Raw genomic sequence first — 21,447 nt, 5'->3', positions numbered from 1 at the left:
TTCAATGAGAGGAGTATCATTGCGACCAAACAGCTAAGAAGATCCTAAATAATTAATGCAAAAAATAAAATACGATAAAAATATAGTTAGTCTGTTTTTCTATGTAAAAATACAACAATAAACAAACAGCAATAGTTACCTACACTTTAAAACATGCAATATGGCATGCAAATGAACTGGACGTCACAGCTCTAATTTCACCTGAATTTCACGAATGAGTTCACGAATCAGACAAGTTACGAGACGAGGAAGAGATGTGAAACCACCTCACTGGTCTTTAAAAAACGAAAAAGCACATTAAGATTGTTGTGATGCGAGTAGTGCTGGGTGATATATCAAATTTTACATTGAACAACACATTTAACAGAGAGAAAGAACAAAAGAAGGAAACAGAGATTACATCATCTCTATCAGAGACTTCCCTGCAAAGGTAAAACGCAGTAACTACACATTTGCTAAAATTGACTGAAATCATGTCTCTTACAGCAGCGGTCCTTAATTTTCCTTGTAATGCCCTCATTTGAAACTAGAAAAACTTTTGTGCACCACACACACACACACACACACACACACACAAACACACACATACACACACACACACTCACACATACACACACACACAAACACAAACACACACACACACTCACACATACACACACACACACACACACACACACACTCACACACACACAAACACACACACACACACACAAACACACACACACACACACACTCACACATACACACACACAAACACAAACACACACAAACACAAACACACACAAACACAAACACACACATATATATATATATATACACACATACTCACACAAATACACTCACACAAACACACACATACTCACACACACTCGCACACACACACACACACTCGCACATACACACACTCACAAACACAAATATATATACACACACTCACACACACACACACACTCACAAACACAAATATATATACACACACTCACACAAGCACACACTCACACACACACACACATGATAGCGTAAGTTAAGTCTTGATTCACTGAAGATCTCAGTGAATGAAGTGATCAAAAATCAGTGATGCATCTGACACCGTATAACAGAGAATGCAGCGGAGCAGAAGAAATTGTGCACAAACTTCATTGATTCTTGTGTGTACTGCCACCGCAGCAAATCTGAATGAGGGAAAGTGGTCGAAATTTGAAAACTAGGCCAGTCTTTCACATCCTCTACTTTGAGAACCACATCTTGTTGGGGTTAACCCTTTAAGCTCGGATTGGCCCACAAGAAAAAAAAAAATCGTCAAAATATTACAGTTTTTCTCATTTGCTAAGACACGCTTAATGAAACTGGGATCCACTTGATCTGCATCATCACCGTCTTAGCACAGCAGAAGTCTTCTCTTGCAAATGTCTTAACACTTTTTCATTTGTTTCACACATTTTTCACACCCTTTGTCAAAACAGTTACCACAGATCTCATTGAAACAACCCCAAACTCTATTGGATTGACTGTGTTGAACAAAAGAAAAACATCTATTCACAGCTGATAGAAAGTACTTGCATAATTATGAATCTCTAATGCACCTGTGTGAAACACGTTTGCACAACTCTTCAATCAGCGATCAGTCCTCATCCATCTATAAAAGATGCCACCTCTGATCAAAGAGGCCAAAGGCACGGAAGGAGAGTAAGAGGCCATGGCAGAGGAGACTGAGGAAGAGGAGTTTGCATGCGTGGTGGAGGAGCCGCAGCAAGAAGAGAAAATAGAGCTCAAGTTTCAAATGAAATTCAGGCAACAACTATTGACCATGTCATCAATCATGGCTTGACAAAGGGTCCAGCCCATTCTGAGTCAGAGCACTGTGGCATCTATTGTGAGGCTTTTTCAGAATGAGAACAGGTAAGTCACAATGTTACTGTATACCACAGTGTATTTCAGCTTTACTGTATTACTGTCCTGTTGGCAGAACAAACTGTGTCTACAGTAATGCAGATGTTTCATCAACCCCATTTATGTGACTGTCATAATGTCAATTTTACTTTATAGAATACACACACTGGTGGCAGAGGAAACATGTTTAGTGTTGAACAGGAGGCTGCCATTGTAGATATGGTCGTGACAAACAATGCGATCAGACTGCGTGAAATCCAGGCAGCAGTAACTGCAGATCAGGGAGCATTTAGAAATATCAACAGTGTGAATTTGGCATCTATTGATAGAGTCCTTAAACAAAACCATGTCAGAATGAAGCAGCTGTACAGAGTTCCATTCCAAAGAAACTCTGACATTGATTCCAGTATGTGCAGGTATGGATTTGTTATTGTAATGCCTTGGAATAATTTGCTTTATGAATTTTCTTTTTTCTTAGAGGATAATGGAGCTTGAAGCTGAAGGGGCACATCACAAATTCATTTATGTGGATGAAGCCGGCTTCAACCTCTGTAGATTGAAGAGACGCGGGAGGAACATCATTGGGCAGAGGGCCACTTTTACAGTGCCAGGTCAAAGGGGCGCCAATATCACCATGTGTGCTGCCATCTCCAATGATGGTGTCCTTTGCCACATAGCAACTATCGGCCCATACAATACAGAACACCTCATCACATTTCTTGATGCACTGAATGAAAGACTGGTTCCACCAGAAGACAGAGGGCTGTTGAGGCCTGGCATGACTCTGTATGTCATCATTTGGGACAATGTTGCCTTCCATCACTCTCGCCTTGTGAATGAATGGTTTGCAGCACAGCCCCGTATGATGATACAATTCCTCCCTGCATACTCTCCATTTCTGAACCCAATTGAGGAGTTCTTCTCTGCTTGGAGATAGAAGGTGTATGATCACCGGCCATATGAGCAGATGTCCCTCCTGGAGGCAATGAATGCTGGTTGCCTAGCAATAGGTGCAGAGGACTGCCAGGGATGGATACACCATGCAAGGAGGTATTTCCCTCGGTGCATTGCAAGGGAAAAAATCCAATGCGATGTTGATGAGAACCTGTGGCATAGTCGTCAGGAACGAATGGACTAATTGTGAAGTTCTGAGTATTTCAACTCTTTATTTAGTTTTTTAGATATTTCCACCCATAAGTTTCCTTTGGTTGCTTTTTTTTTTTTTTTTTTTTTTTTTTACAATATTCAGCATTTCTGAGTTTGAAAAATATCATATATTTCACATTGATAGCTGTATTTTGTATTTTGTTGTCCATTGTGGAATGATTGATTGAAAGAATATATTAAATTGACCACAAGTTGTGGTGTTTGATGGAAATATTTGCTTTTGTTGCATGTTTTTAACATTAGTCAAAATTAGTCATTTTGGCCAGTGAGCTTCAGTTTTAGCCTGTGTGTTAACTGTTTTGAAAATGTGATGTCAGAGTGGACAAATGTGTTTAAGCAATCGAGAAAAACTGTAACAACTACAGTCTTGATCAACACTAAATAAGTATTGTTTGAAAGTTTATAAGCTCTACTTTCCAATGCACTTAGACATTATGACCAAAACTGAACAAGTGCTTTGAAATTTGCAGACAAATCAGAAATGTTCAGTTTTGATAATTTATAAAACAAATTGCACTGTACATATTATTGTAATTAGTAAAAACATGAAACTAATCAAATATCTATGTGTCATATGTTGATGGAAAGATCTCAAAGAGTAAAATACAACCAGCATATTTGTTTTACTTACAGACAAAACTATAGTGAGTAATAGCGAAGTATATGTCTTTGATAATTACGTTGGTGTTGCTTATATGCCACGTTTTCATTTATAGCTTAGTGAAAAATAAACGGAACATAAAATATCAGATATCATCACTTAGAGGAGGTGATTATCTTTCAAACGAGTCCACACACAAGATAATCAGATGCACAGATCATTAGATAATCCACATGAAGCACAATGTTACATATGACCACCAGGAGATGGCGCCAAATACATGACACAGACTCAATGATGACTCAAATGACACAGAATGAAACTCATTCTGTGAAATCTCATTACTAAAATCATGTCTGCATGCTATGCAAACCTTTAGTCATTGTTGTGTTTGCATGTGTAATTAGTTCTTATGTACAATTATTATGTTTTATTTGTTTGGAGATGTTTTTGGACATCATGATATATTATTTTTGTAATGTTATAACTTTTGATTGCTTTGTTGTATCAACACAAAATGTTTCTCAGATACAGTTGACATGGTTGGGAACAAAACAAAAGCAGTTTTTCAGAGTCACCTTCCAGATATATAGAATGTCAAATTAGAAATATTTTAGGCAAAATGTTTTTGTAATTTTTCAGCAGTTTCTTAGGCAGAGAGTCTCATAATATATCATAATCTTCTTTACAATAATACCAAACTTGACCCTTCTTCTTTTTTTTTTTTTTTTGTTGCGTTATAAGTCTTTAATGTTGGGTATGCTAGTGAAACAGGACATCTTTAAAAACACCTTCAGAGCTTAAAGAGTTAACTCATCTATACTAGAAGGGACCACTCAGGCTGGACCATAAAAAAAACTTTAAAGGCATGTTTTCAGTATTACTGTAGTTACTGCGTTTTGCCGTTGTAGGGCAGAAGAGAACACTGTGTCATCACGTTTTCTCCTCTCTATCACCTGTTACAATGTGATGTTGCTCTTGTGTCAGTTGTTGTCATGGTTACGACAGGTGAGCTGTGTTTGTCTGTCGTCTGCGTTTGTCTGTGACGCTGCGTGTCAGTCGCTGTATCCCGGGCGAGCGCAGCTCCTCCACGTCGTGCGCTATGACAGGGTCATCGGGCTGTACGGGCTGCGGCGCGGGGTAGTTGGGCTGATAGTATGAGTTGTAGGAGCCGTAGCTGCCGTATGGATCGTCCTCCTCACCCTCTGGTCCAAACGAGCTGGGTGGCAGCGGCACTACAGGAACATCGCTGTCAGTCAGGTCACCATCAAAGCCCGGTTCTGACCCAACACACACCCAACAGCACCAGCAGCACGGACAGAGACACGGTTACTGAGACAGCGCCCACAGCACAAAGCACACAAATGTGTGATAAAGGGAACGCTCACACTAAGACGTTTCAATCATTCACTCACCTTAATGTTGTTCAATATCTGTATGATTGTCTGTATTTAGTGGAACACAAACGGAGATGTTTGGCAGAATGTTCACACATACAGTGTCCAGAAGCTTTCAAGCTCCTCAAATTACATGAAAAACCCCATAATAATATCATAAAAAGTAGTCCATGTAACTATATGTGCTATATTGAAGTCTTCTGAAGTAATTCCAATAGCTTTAAGAAAGGAAAAAAGACCCAAATAGTTGGTGCAGTCTAGCAACAAAAACAGACTTGTGTAGAAAAAGGACATTTTGAGTTCTGGACTGCACTGATATTATCCTCAATGCACTCGAGATGTGTGAGCTGATATATTGAGCAGAGAATAACTACTTCAACTGCAACTTTTTCTAAAGCTATTGATCTGTTCCTCACACAAAGCTTTCGTACTGCTTCAGATGACTTGGAATATAGTGTATGACTCATACAGACTACTTTTATGATACTTTAATAGTGTTTTTGTGTAATTTTCGTATCTTGACAGCTCCTAGTTACTGTATGCTTTCATTGTATGGAAAAGAGCAGTGTGAACATTCTGCCAAATATCTTCATTGTGTCTATGGAAGAAAGAAAATCATACAGGTTTGGAACAACATGAGGGTGAGTAAATGATGACAGATGTTTTATTTTTGTGTGAACTATCACTTTAAAGGGACAGTTCACCCCAAAAATGAATATTCTGTCATCATTTACTCACCCTCATGCCATTCCAGATGTGTATGACTTTCTTTCTTCTGCAGAACACAAATTAAGATTTTAGAAGAATATTTCATCTCTGTAGGTCCATGCAATACAAGTGAATGGTGACCAGAACATTGAAGCTAAATAAAGCACATAAAGGCAGCATAAAATTAATCCATAAGACTCCAGTGGTTTAATCCATGTCTTCAGAAGTGATATGATAGGTGTGGGTGAGAAACACATCAATATTTAAGTCCCTTTTTACTATAATTCTCCTCCTTGACCAGTAGGTGGCGATATGCACGAAGAATGTGAATCGCCAAAAACAAAAGAAGAATGTGAAAGTAAAAGTGTAGATTTTCAGTAAAAAAGGACTTAAATATTGATCTGTTTTTCACCCACACCTTTCATATCGCTTCTGAAGACATGGATTAAACCACTGGAGCCTTATGAATTATTTTATGCACTTTTATGTACTTTTTGGAGCTTCAAAGTTCTGGTCACCATTCACTTGCATTATATGGACCTACAGAGCTGAGATATACTTCTAAAAATCTTTGTTTGTGCCATCTGGGATGACATGAGGGTGAGTAAGTGATGAGAGAATTTTCAGTTCTAGGCGAACTATCCCTTTAAGAGCTCATTTAATAATAAAAACATTAACTCTCAAGCCCCGCCCCTGCAGATCACACTTACATGATGGTTAGGGTTAGTGTTAGAGTTATTTTCAGTGTTTACTGTTCTATGTGCAGACTATTATGTGGTGTTTAAAGAGTGTGACAGAGTGATTATTTAATGCAGCACATGCACAACATGTCAATCACTTTAAGCACTGAATCATGAGCATGACATACGATTTATGAAGCTTATTAAAATGTTTAGGACAGTAATGAAGGTTAGTATACACACACACACACACACACACACACACACACACACACACAGCTGACTGTGTCTCAATGTATGCAGAGTACATAAGTCTAATAACATACAATCACAATGAAGGCAACATCACATACACAATTGTATCATGCAGGTTTCCTGTCACACATGCGTCTGTTGTGTTTATAAGGTGGAAATAAATACTTGAATTGTGTGTGTGTGTGTGTGTGTGTGTGTCACCTCCAACGTTGTACCCGAGGCATGCGTTCTGGTCGCAATATCCGGGCGGTCCAGGTGGACCCACTGGTCCTGGAATTCCGGGTCTGCCGGGACTGCCAGAGTTACCGGGGCGACCTGAGGGACCTGGACTTCCTGTTCTCCCTTCACCAGGAGGTCCTGTGTGGGGGCACGGCAGGAAATACATTCTTCAGCTTCCTGTTATTCTATTATTGAGTTCTATAAAGCTAAAGTGTGTAACTTTGTTTAATATACAGAGACAACTGTAAATAAGTTTATAGAAAACTATATTTACTAGTTTGTGTGTAAATTTTCTGGAAAACTGTAAACACTGTGTTTCTGTGGTGCATATTTACCCCCCCCCCCCCCTCCTTTTTTGTTGAGTGGTCTGTCCAGTTAGTCATAGTTAGTAGGGGTGTAACGGTACATGTATTCGTCCCGAACCGTCACGGTACTGACGTCACGGTTCCGTGCATGCAGTCAGATGAAGAATACATCCGAGTCAGTCACAGGCGATCCACTCCAAACCAGAAGGGGGCGCGTGAGGTAATGCAACACTGTTTGCTAACCGCCACAACAGGAAAAAGAGCAGAAGAAGAGACCATCTATGCACCAACCCAAAACAAGAACGGTTCTCCTAATGCACAAGTTTTATTTTTCATTATTCTATTTATTTTGGACTTTTATAACACAAGAGATGCTTTTCAGTTTTGTAGCTGATTGAGACCAAATACCTTTTGTTTTTTATCAACCCTACAAAAAAATATGAACTATGCAAGAGTGCATTCTGTTTACTGCTTAATACACTAAAGGAGTCTGTACTGTACCAACTACCTCAGGGGGGACTAAATGCCTCTAGGTGGAACAAACTGTAATTTGCACTACTGTCTGTTCAAAATAAATGGAAAGAAACCTAGCATTTGGGATTTGTTGCTTTTTCCTGTTGTACCGAACTCGTATCGAACCGTGACCCCAAAACCGAGGTACATACCGAACCGTGACTTCTGTGTACCATTACAGCCCTAATAGTTAGTCATAGTCTTTTGACAAAAATGACCTTTAAAATGAGTCAGTATATCTTCAAATCATATTCATTCTAGTCCATTTTACTATGAAGAAAATGACAATTTTAGTCAATAAATATAATAACTTTTACATTTATGCATTTGGCAGACGCTTTTATCCAAAGTGACTTACAGTGCCCTTATTACAGAGACAATCCCCCTGGAGCAATCTGGAGTTAAGTGTCTTGCTCAAGGACACAATGGTGATGGCTGTGGGGATTGAACCAACAACCTTCTGCTTACCAGTTCAGTGCTTTAGTCCACTACACCACCACAGTGTCTTTTAGTTGATGATGTGCAAAATGGACAAAAAAGTGTCAAACTTTAACTTTAATTAAATAATTAAATAATGTATCAAGCATATAAACATACATGCTGTCCGTGTTGTGTATTCACAATGCAAGTTACGCAACACAAATGACAGATATTCTGATATGTGCATCATTTAGTTCAAGTTCACCTGTTCATTCGCTTCACTGTGCAGAAGTAAGCTGTTATATTACAATATATTAGGGCTGGGCGATTAATCACATTTTATTTTCAATTAAGAAAAAACGATTATTGTGCTGCATTCCATTTCGCTATGAAACACCCGGGCATTATATCTTTAAAGCATCCTTTATTAAAGTTCAAATAATAAGGAAGCGGGTTATGAAAATAAACTCTGTGTGGTCAGCAGCGTGTCTAACCCTAACCCTAACCTCAGTGTCAATACTCACTGAGATACACAGGCTTCATTCGTCTTCTTTATTGTTGACCAAATCAAAAAACCCTTTTCATCAGTGATTTCGTTGATGAGATTAACACTGGTTGATCAACAGCAGACGGAGGGTGTAGTGTGAAGATAATTTTTATTGAGAAATGACTTCAGCTTTAAAGTCGAACATGAAAGAAGATCACAACCTATTCTACATTACTGTGATGTATTTCACAGTGAATTAGAATATTCAATGAAAGGGCGGGACTTGATTGGATGGTGAAAAGTGGGCATGTCACATGAGAATGAATTGATAGCTGAATGTGAGTTTGCAGTGGATTGTGGAAGACTGAAACACCGCAGGCACACCTCTGAGGAAGCTTCTTGAGCGGGACGTGGAGGTTAAAGGTCAAGATCACCTAACCTAACCCAAACTCTTTTTTGCTCTGAATAATGATGAATCAGGATCAGGAACACATATTAATAAAGTACATTTTGATTTCATGTAAGGGTTTGTGTGTGTACTGTGTAGTGTTACCTGGAGGTCCAATGGGTCCTCTGGGTCCCTGGACACCCACACCTGGACTGCCTTTATCTCCCTTCTCACCTGGAGGACCTGATTACATAAACACACACACACACACACACACACACACACACACACACAATTTTAAGCCCAAAGTATACTTTGGTTGTCCGTGTTGCGGATCGCTCTGTGCACAGTATGTGTAACGCTTATTTCATCATCAGCACTGCCGCACGGCTTGACCCGCGGACTTCTAATACGACTCACTGATTACTGTCAATAAAGCTCGAAACAGCAAGGGATATGATGAGTTTGTTTAAGCTAAAGCGAAGGCTTCTTGAGCTTCATCATTCAGATGAAGTGAGTTAAGAACATTCAAATGATGAGCGTGTTCACATGCACACCAATATCCTGATAGCTCCCAAAAATCATCTTATTAAAAAGATAAAGCATTTACATGAGATTTAAAATAATCAAGTTATTCTCTGCTTTTGATGTCAAACTGTGAAGAGGCTTGTGCACAATGTGTGTCCATTCAATATTGTTAATGAAAACTAAAGCGAAAATTAAATCTTTATATTAACTGAAATAAAAATAAAAACTGAAATGATTGAAAAAACTCTAACTAAAATAAAATAAAAATGACCATACATTAATTTTAGTTTTTGATACACAATAGGGTGAATACGGGCAAAGTGGGACACTTTTGGAAACTTTACTATTCTTGGCATTTTAATTATGATAAAATGACACATGACCTAACATTATACCTTTATAAAACGATTAGGATGTCTCCTACCTCAGCCAAAATACAAAATGAAGAAAAACTCAATTCTGCTAAAAAAGAACCTTTGAAGAACCTCTTTTGACCAATTCACAGACTTGTTTTAAAGTAGGGTTCTATAGTAAATATCTACAAATTATTTGGAATTAATTAAAAAAAAGGTTTTTACGGGGGGGGCTGGGTATCTCAGCGAGTATTGACGCTGACTATCACACCTGGAGAGGCGAGTTTGAAATCAGGGCGTGCTGAGTGACTCCAGTCAGGTCTCCTAAGCAACCAAATTGGCCCGGTTGCTAGGGAGGGTAGAGTCACATGGGGTAACCTCCTCGTGGTCGTGATTAGTGGTTCTCGCTCTCAATGGGGCGTGTGGTAAGTTGTGTGTGGATCGTGGAGAGTAGCATGAGTCTCCACATGCTGTGAGTCTCCGCGGTGTCATGCACAACGAGTCACGTGATAAGATGCACGGATTGACGGTCTCAGAAGCGGAGACAACTGATACTTGTCCTCCGCCACCCGGATTGAGGAGAGTAACCGCACCACCATGAGGACCTACTAAGTAGTGGGAATTGGGCATTCCAAATTGGGAGAAAAGGGGATTCAAAAATAAAAAATACGTTTTTACACGCTTTCACATCATAAATTAGCGTATGTTACATTTATAAACATTAAGTCCATTTTTACTTTTTTATAACCCTGAAAAGATTAAGCTGTCATTTTCTTACATCATGATGTAATATCATCAGTTTGAAGTTAATGGTTTAGTAATGATTTTAACCATTTAATTTTATAATATAGAGTATATAAATAATGCCAATAGATGGAGGAAACACAAGACTGCCCTGAGAAATGTTACGATTTAAATGATACCAGTTAACGCTTTAGCAGCCAGAATATACTACTCAAATAAAACGTACTAAACTAACACCAGAAAACACTGTGAACTAAATTGAAATGACAAATTCAATATTAAATCATAATCTAACACTGCAATGGATAAGCCGGGAAGAATGTTTACATGCAACGCAACATCAGGGCAAAAATCGATCAGTTTACACGACCGCTTTATTCTTAAGCCATTTTTGACCATACACTGATAAAGGAACATCGTTTAATGCAATTACATGACCACACATGACTTATTAAGAAGAATCTGTGGAAAAACGTGCATGTAAACTCAATGTGAGTTAATAATGTGCTTTTAGTGTCAGTGTTTTTAACTGAGACAGTTACTCTGAAACATGGAAGACATATAGAGACAGAGAATAACGTTATTATTTAAATGTCTTTTAAAGTTGTATAATTATCAGTTATTTGAAACAAGGCAGCATCATAAAAAGAAGAACCACCAAACTATCAGTACAGGAATCAGCAGATGTTTTAAATTAGGGCTACACGATTTGGACAAAAAGTCATATTGTGATTATTTTGAAAAATATTGTGATTTGAACTGCGATTATGATAGACAAATAAAAAATAAAAATAAAAAAGGTAATGTTTTTCACATGTTCAACTCACTTGAGTCCTCTTAAAAAGAACGGGAGATCTTTTGTTTCCATTTCACCCACAAATAAATAAATATTTAGGCCTTAAAAACAAGTAGCGTATAAAAACTATTGTCTATAGTATACAAAATAGTCCTAAAGAACGAGGTTTATTGTCAGTCTGAAGATGAACTGATGACCCATTGGTGTAATTAAACTTAAAGTGAAAGTTCTGGTTAGTTAATCACTATTTCATTTAATTATTTTTATTCATTATTTTATTACATTTCATTTAACAATGCATTATATTATAGCATCTAAAATGTAAATACAGATTTATTACATTTACGTTCCTTCCTTGTTGTTGGATGTTGGTAATATAAGTTCTGATTTAATAAATCGCACAAGGTCATATCGTGATTTCGATTATATTTCGATTAATTTTAAATATTCGAATATCAGTATTGACACACAAATCTTGTATTGGTGCATCCCTAATAAATAATATACTTGTGATGGTGCCAGTGAACATGTTGGCAGGACAAGTAAAAATCCTGGTTTGAGATATTATTGAATGAATCTCATCACTACATTCTTCTCATTGTCAGTGTATGTGCGAGTATAAAGTTTAAACTCTTTCTCTGCTGCAGCACCTCTGGATCCAGGCTGGCCGTTCTCGCCGTTACTGCCGGGAAATCCCGGTCGCCCGGGTGGCCCCTGCTCTCCCTGAGGTCCTGGTGACCCTTGCCGGCCCGGTTCTCCTGGAGGTCCAGACACAGTGCGGATCGACACCGGCGGACTGGGAATGTGGTTCAGAATAGAGTTGTAACGTGCCATGTGACCTATGACCCCACCACACCACAGAGAGAGAGAGAGACGTTAGACACAAACACTCAATCAGAATGTGATTTGAAGATGTTTAAGAGTTGTTTGTACTCACTCTGTATGAGCTGCTCACACACTTGTCTGGCGATAGCTTGAACAGAAGTGGTGGACTGGACTTCACCCTATTTTACACAAACATATTTAAATTAAATTTATCTGCACTTAAAATGAACAGTCTGTAACCGATTTTTGGGTTCCGACCCACCAGTTGAGAGGTGATTTCAATCAGTCACATTCTCCATAGATCACTTACCCTCTCACCCCTCTCTCCTTTATGTCCCGGGGGTCCCTGAAACACAGATTTGGGGTTTTAATATGTGAATTTGCTCTAATCAGCACAGATACTATATCACACATGCTCAAACACATACCGGAGGGCCCTGGTCTCCTGTAGTTCCTTTAGGGCCGTTCTCTCCTGGGGCCCCAGGGGCTCCTGGGCCTCCCTGTTAAAGAGACACACACCTCTCAAATCACTGTAAAAGAACAGGGTTAACACAACTTTTTTTGTACCAATTAATTTCCATTAACCCTTTAAGCTCTGAAGGTGTTTTTAAAGATGTACTGTTTCAGTGGCATACCCAAAATTAAAGGCTTATAACTCGACAAAAAACAAAACAAGGAGGGTCAAGTGTTTGGTTTCATTGTAAAGAAAACGTTTCAGCTTTTTTAATGATATAGATCAGGGGTACAACCTATGATACGTGTGCCAACATGTCAACTGTAACTGAGAAACATTTTGTGTTGATACAACAAAGCAATCAAAAGTTATAACATTACAAAAATAATCTATCAGAGTGTCCAAAAATGTCTCCAAACAAATAAAACATAATAATTGTACATAAGAACTAATTATACATGCGTACACAACAATGACTAAAGGTTTGTATAGCATGCAGACATGATTTTAGTAATGAGATTTCACAGAATGAGTTTCATTCTGTGTCATTTGAGTCATCATTGAGTCTGTGTCATGTATTTGGCGCCATCTCCTGGTGGTCATATGTAACATTGTGCTTCATGTGGATTATCTAATGATCTATACATCTGATTATCTTGTGTGTGGACTCATTTGAAAGATAATCAAATTTTCTAATTAACGGTATGTGATATTTTATGTTCTGTTTATTGTTCGTGAAGTTATAAGCGGAAAAACATTGCATATAAGCGATACCAACATAATTGTCAAAGACATATACTTAGCTATTACTCGCTATATTTTTGTCAGTGAGTAAAACAAATAGGCTGGATGTATTTTAGTGGTCGACCGATGTGGGTTTTTAATGGCCGATGCCAATATCCAGAGAGCAGGGTGGCTGACAGGCTAATACAATGCCGATATATCACACAATTTAATATAGTAAATAACATAAACATAAAATTATTTTAAGCACTATATTTACTCAATTTCACACAAAACTTTAACTTTGTAAAAAATAATCTAAAAAATAATATTGTATTTTAAATGGTAGATAGCAGTTTCTTCTGATTTCTGTTTAGTCATCAAATTTTAGTCATTTATTTGCACATGAAGGAATTGTTAATATATTAGGAAGAAGGAAATAACAGTACACACAGTAGTCCAGCAACTATGGATGACATATTTACTCCAAAAATACCGAATCAAACCAATTGTACATACAGTACATAGTGAATAAGACATTTACTTATAGTACACGTGAAGCGCTTTTACTTTGAAGTTGCACTCACACGCTCGTGTAGATCCAGCGCCTGACTGTTTAATTGGCCTGGACTGACCGTCATGATTTGTGAATCAGAGGAACTTTTGATCCTGAAGTTATTCATTCTGGCTGATAGAACACGTGCTTCAGAGGAAGATATTAGATGAGCGCTCGACGGGAAGAAAACGCTGGATTTTCTTGAGGTTCGTGAATTACATCTGTTTAAACGAGATATCTGCATATTTGCAGACGGTATATAATAGAAGTTTTATTGATATTTGCCTTTTATCATTAGAATAGTTACAGGGAACTGTTGAGGAGAGACTGATAGAATACGTGATTTAGAGGTAAATAAATGAGCGCTCCACAGGACGCTGGATCTGCTCAAGTTTTGTGAGGTTGGTTTATTACATCTGTAATGTACATTAGCATATTTGCAGACGTTATATCATATTAGTTTTATTGATATTTGCCTTTAATCATTAGTATAGTTACAGGGAACTGTTGAGGAGAGACTGATAGAATACGTGATTTAGAGGTAAATAAATGAGTGCTCCACAGGACGCTGAATCTGCTCAAGTTTTGTGAGGTTGGTTTATTACATCTGTAATGTACATGTGCATATTTGCAGACGGTATATGATATTAGTTTTATTGATATTTGCCTTTTATCATTAGACAAGACAGTTAAAGTTACAGGGAACTGTTGAAGAGAGAGAGGTTGAATGAAACAGGTCAACACTTTTAACATTATGAGCTCAAAAGTGTCTGCTGCGGTTCTGATATGCTGACTGTTTAAATGACACTGTGTTGCACACCGATCTATTATTTTAGTAACATGATGCACATAACAACAAAACTAACCATTACTGGTCGTTTACATGTCTCAGTCGCTTCACATGCAAACAGGCGATTCTCAGCCTCCTCAAAAAAAAAAAAAAAAAAAAAAGAAAAAATCGGCCAAACAGGAAAATATATCGGCCGATGCGATAATTACAAAATAATCAGAATATCTGCCAATTTATAAGCCTCTGCAATATATCGGTGGACCACTATTGTATTTTACTCTTTGAGAGCTTTCCAACAACATATGACACATGGCTATTTGATCAGTTTGATGTTTTTACTGATTGCAATAATATGCACACCAGTGGGCCTTCAAGGGTTAAATTATATTTTCTTTCCATTATATCCACTAAAGACATTTATAGTCCATTTATTAACTTTCATGAATATTCTAGGCCTAGAAGTCACAATTTTAAAATTCCCTTATACTGTATTTTTGACCGTGGGAATCCTGACACAGAAACTTAATAATTGAAGAGTGAACTCATATAAACACACTATATGAACGCTCAACTATCAGTATTATACAGCACACTATAACAATACTACTGTATCGGCACACATCATACCTGTACATACTCTAAACTATGAATGCACCAATACCACTTTTCTCTTCCGATACCAGTGTTCTTGATCAGTTTATAATATCTATACCTCACTTTGTGGAACTGATTGGGAATACTCTTTAGTGCAAACAAACACAAACGTCTAACTACACATTATTTCATTACAAAATATAGAAAACACTATCTACAGGATATTGCAGCAGCAAAATTAACAGAAATTCCAGTTTAAAAAAATTCAGTAGAAATAAAGTCAGTTCTCTTTCATATTTGTTTCACATTGTATTATATTCAGATCTCTTGTTTATTTGATCACTGTAGTGATTATAGGATATTAGTCAACTTTTCACACAGTTATTTTTTTAAACTTAGTCAAGTTAAATATTATTGTAATTATTAATGTATTAATCATAATAATAATAATAACATTGAAAATTTGATTTTTAATATACAGCATTAAGAAAAATATGTGAACCCTTTGGAATTACCTGCTTTTATATATTAATTTGTCTTAAAACTGGTTTAAGTAACAAAAATAAACAAACAAATTATTGTATTGTTCTTGTACATATTGAACATATCCCATTAAACATTCACAATGCTGTGGAAAAAGTATGTGAACCCCTAGGTTAATGACATCAACAAATGCTGATTAGAGTCAGGAGTTGGCAAACCTTGCATTCGATTAATGAAACGAGACTGGAGGTGTGGGTTAGAGATACTTTGACTTATAAAAAGCACTCAAACATTTTAAGTTTGTTATTCACAAGAAGCATCTGCTGATGTGGACCATACCTCACAAAAAAGAGATCTCAGAAGACTTTCAATCAAGAATTGTTGCTTTGCATAAAGTTGGAAAGGGTTACAAAGTTATGAATGAATGAACGTTACATTTATATAGCACTTTGTCAGACACTACACTCAAAGCGCTTTACACAGTGAACAGGGGAATCTCCTCAACCACCACCAGTGTGCAGCATCCACCTGGATGATGTGATGGCAGCCATAGTGCACCAGTACACTCACCACACACCAGCTATTGCTGGAGAGGAGAGAGTAGAGTGATACAGACAATTAATGAAATGGGGATTATTAGGAGGCCATGATTGAGAAGTGCCTATGGGGGGAATTTGTCCAGGACACCAGGGTTACACCCCTACTCTTTATGAGATGTGTTCTGGGATTTTTAATGACCACAGAGAGTCAGCACCTCAGTTTAATGTCTCATCTGAAGGATGGTGCCTTTTTACAGTATAGTGTCCCCATCCCTATACTGGGGCATTAGAACACACACAGACCACAGGATGAACACCCCCTACTGGCTTCACTAATACCTCTTCCAGCAGCAACCTTAGTTTTCCCAGGAGGTCTCCCGTACAGGTACTGACCAGACTCAACCCTGCTTATCTTCAGTGGGCAACCGGTCTTGAGCTACAGGGTGAGATGGCTGCTGGTTATATTATCTCAAAGATCTTAGATATTCATCTGTCCACAGTTAGACAAACTGTCTATAAATGGAGATGATTTAGTACTATAGGTACTCTCTCTAGAAGTGGCCGTCCAGTCAAGATGGCTCAAAGGGAACACCGCAGAATGCTCAATGAGGTAAAAAAGAACCCTAGAGTGACAGATAAAGACTTGAAGGAATCATTGGAACTGGTTAACATCTCTGTTCATGAGTCTACTATACAGAAAACATTAAACAGGTATGGTGTTCATGGCAGGACATCATGAAGGAAGCTGCTGCTTTCAAACAAAAACATTGCTGCATGCCTGAAGTTTGCCAAAGACCACCTGAAGTTTGAACCTCCACAACGCTACTGGGAAAATGTTTCATCGATAACATCCTGAAAATATCGAAGTAATTCCACTACAGAATTTTCTTTAAAAAAAAAAAAAAAAAAAAAAAAATCCATCTTTTGGAGTGTCCCAGTCAGAGCCCAGACCTTAACCCAATAGAGATGCTGTGGAATGACCTCAAGAGAGCCGCTCACACCAGACATCCTAAGAATATGTCTGAGCTGAAGCAGTTCTGTAAGGAAGAATGGTCCAGAATACCTTCTGAATGTTGTGCAGGTCTAATCCACAGATACCGGAAACACTTGGTTGATGTTATTGCTGCCAAACGAGGATCGACCAGTTATTAAATCCAAGGGTTCACTTACTTTTTCCACAGCACTGTGAATGTTTAATGGGATGTGTTCAATAAAGACATGAAAGATTATAATTGTTTGTGTGTTGTTAGCTTAAGCACATTGTGTTTGTCTATACTTGTGACTATGATGAAGATGAGATCACATTTTAAGAACAATTAATGCAGAAAACCAGCTAATTCCAAAGGGTTCACATACTTTGTAAAATAGTAATACATTTCTATTGTAATGTCTTAACTTTCAACCCTCAGGCTTTTATTTTGGTGTAAAACTCAAGGAAGACATTTGAGTTTCTGTGTGAAGTGGACAGTAGTTGTTGTTATGCTTCTCATTCAGTATTGTGTGAGATGCTGTCACCTCCTCTGTCCACAAAACTCTGGTGCCATTCTTAATGCATGTTATGAGCCAGTGGTGGTTCTGGCACGTATGACACTCTAGGCGAGAACAGACATGAGTGTCCCCACCCCTCAATAAAAAAAATTAAATACAAAAAATTATATACTGTACTAATGTTTACTATTAAAAATAAAATATAAATAATTTATTTTGTGATTTGACTAACTTGGCATGTACTGGCTTCAAGCAGGTAAGAGAGACTTTTTGTAATAGACGCACCACTTCCCAAGATACAAGCTATATACAACTTAAGTAACTAAACAGTTAAGATGCTCTTTTGGAGAAGTAGGTAGAATAAGTAAAATGAACTGGACTTCCCAATGTGAATTAGTGCATCGTTTGTTTTGCACTTCACATGAGAAAGAGAGAGAGGGAGGATGGTTTAGGTAAGGGCACTTGATCATGTCTATGTTTGCTCAGCTGCTATGTGTGCAGTACATTAGAACAAAAAGCAATGTAGTGTTTTGTCATGTTACACCATTAGGGGCCGTTCAAAACAAACACATTCTTGCGCTTAAAAAAAAAAAAAAGCTATGCACAGTGCAAAGAACAGAACACGTGTTTCGAGATGTGTTTGAAAAACGTTAAAATATTTTCAACCTGATATGGGTGGCGCTCCTGCACAAACACTAAAATATCAGCAAGATGTGGGGCACCAGTCAAAGATGGAAAAATGTGGCTTGTTTCTGGTAAAGCTACACTATTATGAAAACTGTTTAATAACTGTCACTATTCAGTATAATGTAATTAAGTTAGTAGCTAGTTAGTTGCTTCCCAACACTGATGCTGGGGTGCGGCGGGGCACCCCTGAGAATGCTGTTGCCCGTGTGCCTGTATCATCTATGCCAAGATCTGCCACCGTTATTAGCAAACTGCACTCAAAGCTTCTCCCAAGATGGAGTTCTTGTGGAGCGTTCACCGATTTACAAGGCCAACACATGCTTGAATGTGTGATGAACAATCTACTGTAGTCTGTCATATTCGGAGCTTGACAGTAACGGCTATGATTAACACTCAATACTGAATTTGGATCGATCTCATCTGTCTGATACCCCATCTGTTTTAAAAGGCCTGTATCGTTGCAGTTACAGATCCAGATATCAGATCGGAGCATCTCTGCTCTAACATGTAGTTTGATATAATGAGTGTCTCAGGTGTTTGTGGACTTACTATAGATCCGGGCGGCCCTACTCTCCCCTGAGGACCATCTTTACCAGGCAGACCCTGCAGAGGATGAGAACATGTGATCTTATATACAGCCAATCACAGTGCACACTGACAGTGACAGGTGTCAGGTGTGTTACCCTGGGTCCTGGAGGCCCCTCACGTCCTGCTGACCCGGGAGTGCCCGGAACACCCTGCATGAGCAAAACACAGAGATGTTTAGAGATGAACAAGACAGTACATGTAAACAGAGACAGTAAATAAAGAGAGAACTGTGATGTCTTTACCTGTAGCCCTGGGGGTCCCGCATCACCTTTCTGCCCCGTCTCACCTGGCGCCCCCTGAGAGACAGAAGTGAAACAAAAGCTTTATCCAAGACTTCAGACTTCAATTATTAAATAATGAAATATCTAATAGGGTAAATTTCACAAAAACTGCCATGTCCAGTTTGTATTACACACTCTTGGGGTTAAATGTTTTTTTTTTTTTTTACCCAATTTGGAATGCCCAATTCCCAATGCGCTCTAAGTCCTGGTGGTGGCGTAGTGACTCGCCTCAATCCGGGTGGCGGAGGACGAATCCCAGTTGCCTCCACATCTGAGACCGCCAACCTGCGCATCTTATCATGTGGCTTGTTGAGCGCGTTGCCATGGAAACATAGCATGTGTGGAGGCTTCACTCCATCCACTGTGGCATCCACGCACAACTCACCACGTACCCCACTGAAAACGAACCACATTATAGCAACCATGAGGAGGTTACCCCATGTGGCTCTACCCTCCCTAGCAACCGGGCCAATCTGGTTGCTTAGGAGACCTGGCTGGAGTCACTCAGCACGCCCTGGATTCGAACTAGCGAACTAGCAAACCTCTGGTGGTAGCCAGTGTATTTTACCACTGAGCTACCCAGGTCCCCTGGGTTAATGTGTTTAATTGTCATAAAAATAATATCACAATGCAAATATTAATGGTCCTAAAATAGGTTTCATTTTCTTTATGCAAGAAATACTTTTATTTTGGGGTCAAACATGTTTTTGTGGAATTCTGTCTCAATGTGTAACATCTGTGACTGGATGTTGCCAGATATTCTGGACTTTCGTCATTCAAATGTACAGTGCAACAGTTTTGCTTGTATTTGCAATCAAAAAGTATAACATGCAATGACAAATTTGAACTCAAACACACTTGTGCGATAAGTGTAATTTCTGCCTATGAGTAGCATTGCAACAAGAACATGTACAATAAGACTTATGTCTGCTTTGCTATTGGCAAATCTCCAGCGCTCGAGCTTTATTGGGATGCCGGAGATGTGCTATCACGATCGCAGTAATATTTCTTCTATGCAGAGCACAAAACAAGAGAGAGGCAGAAACTGATGCGATCAATTAAACACAAGGTATCATTCTGTTTTCCCTCAAAGTCTGTGAGCATCTATTTGCTGGACTTCCAGACTAAGAAACTCTGGATTCAACATGTTTCTGAGATTTAGAGAAACTCCAGACACGTTCCTCTAGATCAGTGGTTCCCAACCCTGTTCCTGGAGGCCCCCAACACTACATATTCTGTATATCTCCCTAATCAAACACATCTGATTCAGCTCATCATCTCGTTAGTGAGACGAGTCCCAGACGCTGCGACAGATTTCAAAACAGCTTGATATCTAGACGTCTTGTCGTCAGGTGTGTGCACATCCCGATGAGCCACAGCCAATGAAATATTGAGAGAACGCAAGAGGAGAGAAAGGTATTAGGAAGCAGGAGACCAAAATTAATAATAAAATAAAACCTCACCCACATCTCCCTACTTGCTGTCTTTATTATTTTTTTCCTTTGAAAATGGTGCCAATAAGCATGAAAACGGGCGTTCTTTCATGTTTGTTGACATGTTATCAAGGATAAACTGCGAGATTTTGTGAATTAATTTGATCTTAATTTTAAGATGCATTTTGGGCGATCTTTTTGAAATGGACAACGCTTAAGACAGCGTATTTATAGGGAAATAAGCGTACGACTGGAAATGTAAAAAACAAAAAAAAGCATGATCACGTACAATACAGAAACAGATATGAGCAGCACACACATCAGAAGCTCCGTTACAGGAACTGCACTAAAATAACTCAGAATTCTGCTCTAAATGTCATGTTTGTGAATAATGAAGTAAAACTGTGCACTGTTTAAGTGATTAAGTGATTAAAAGAGATTTAGGCCAAGCATCATCTCGACCAGGTGTTATCGGATCACCCAAAACACATCTTAATACCAGTGTGCACATGGCCTCAGTCGGGGACGAGTAGTGTAGTGTAATGTAGTGTAGTT

General features: G+C 38.4%; 1 protein-coding gene across 4 annotated transcripts in view; it reads right to left on the bottom strand.

Annotated features, from left to right (window-relative positions):
• Positions 1-21,447, bottom strand: part of LOC127425090 (collagen alpha-1(XIV) chain-like) — a 95,384-nt gene that overhangs the window by 1,162 nt on the left and 72,775 nt on the right. For 3 of the 4 annotated variants that reach the window (XM_051670733.1, XM_051670734.1, XM_051670736.1), the window contains 10 exons: positions 19,421-19,474; positions 19,274-19,327; positions 19,140-19,193; positions 12,705-12,776; positions 12,587-12,622; positions 12,389-12,455; positions 12,102-12,290; positions 9,196-9,273; positions 6,900-7,055; positions 4,615-4,938 (listed from right to left, as the gene is read on the bottom strand). In XM_051670733.1, the coding sequence (XP_051526693.1) occupies positions 4,658-4,938; positions 6,900-7,055; positions 9,196-9,273; positions 12,102-12,290; positions 12,389-12,455; positions 12,587-12,622; positions 12,705-12,776; positions 19,140-19,193; positions 19,274-19,327; positions 19,421-19,474 (1,041 nt within the window). In that variant the 3' untranslated portion in view covers positions 4,615-4,657. The remainder of the gene's footprint in view (positions 1-4,614; positions 4,939-6,899; positions 7,056-9,195; positions 9,274-12,101; positions 12,291-12,388; positions 12,456-12,586; positions 12,623-12,704; positions 12,777-19,139; positions 19,194-19,273; positions 19,328-19,420; positions 19,475-21,447) is intronic. The other variant, XM_051670735.1, reaches the window with a different exon arrangement.

The sequence above is a fragment of the Myxocyprinus asiaticus genome, chromosome 34, assembly GCF_019703515.2.
Source record: "Myxocyprinus asiaticus isolate MX2 ecotype Aquarium Trade chromosome 34, UBuf_Myxa_2, whole genome shotgun sequence".
In the NCBI taxonomy this organism is placed as follows: domain Eukaryota; kingdom Metazoa; phylum Chordata; class Actinopteri; order Cypriniformes; family Catostomidae; genus Myxocyprinus; species Myxocyprinus asiaticus.
This window is presented reverse-complemented; position numbering and strand designations above follow the sequence as displayed.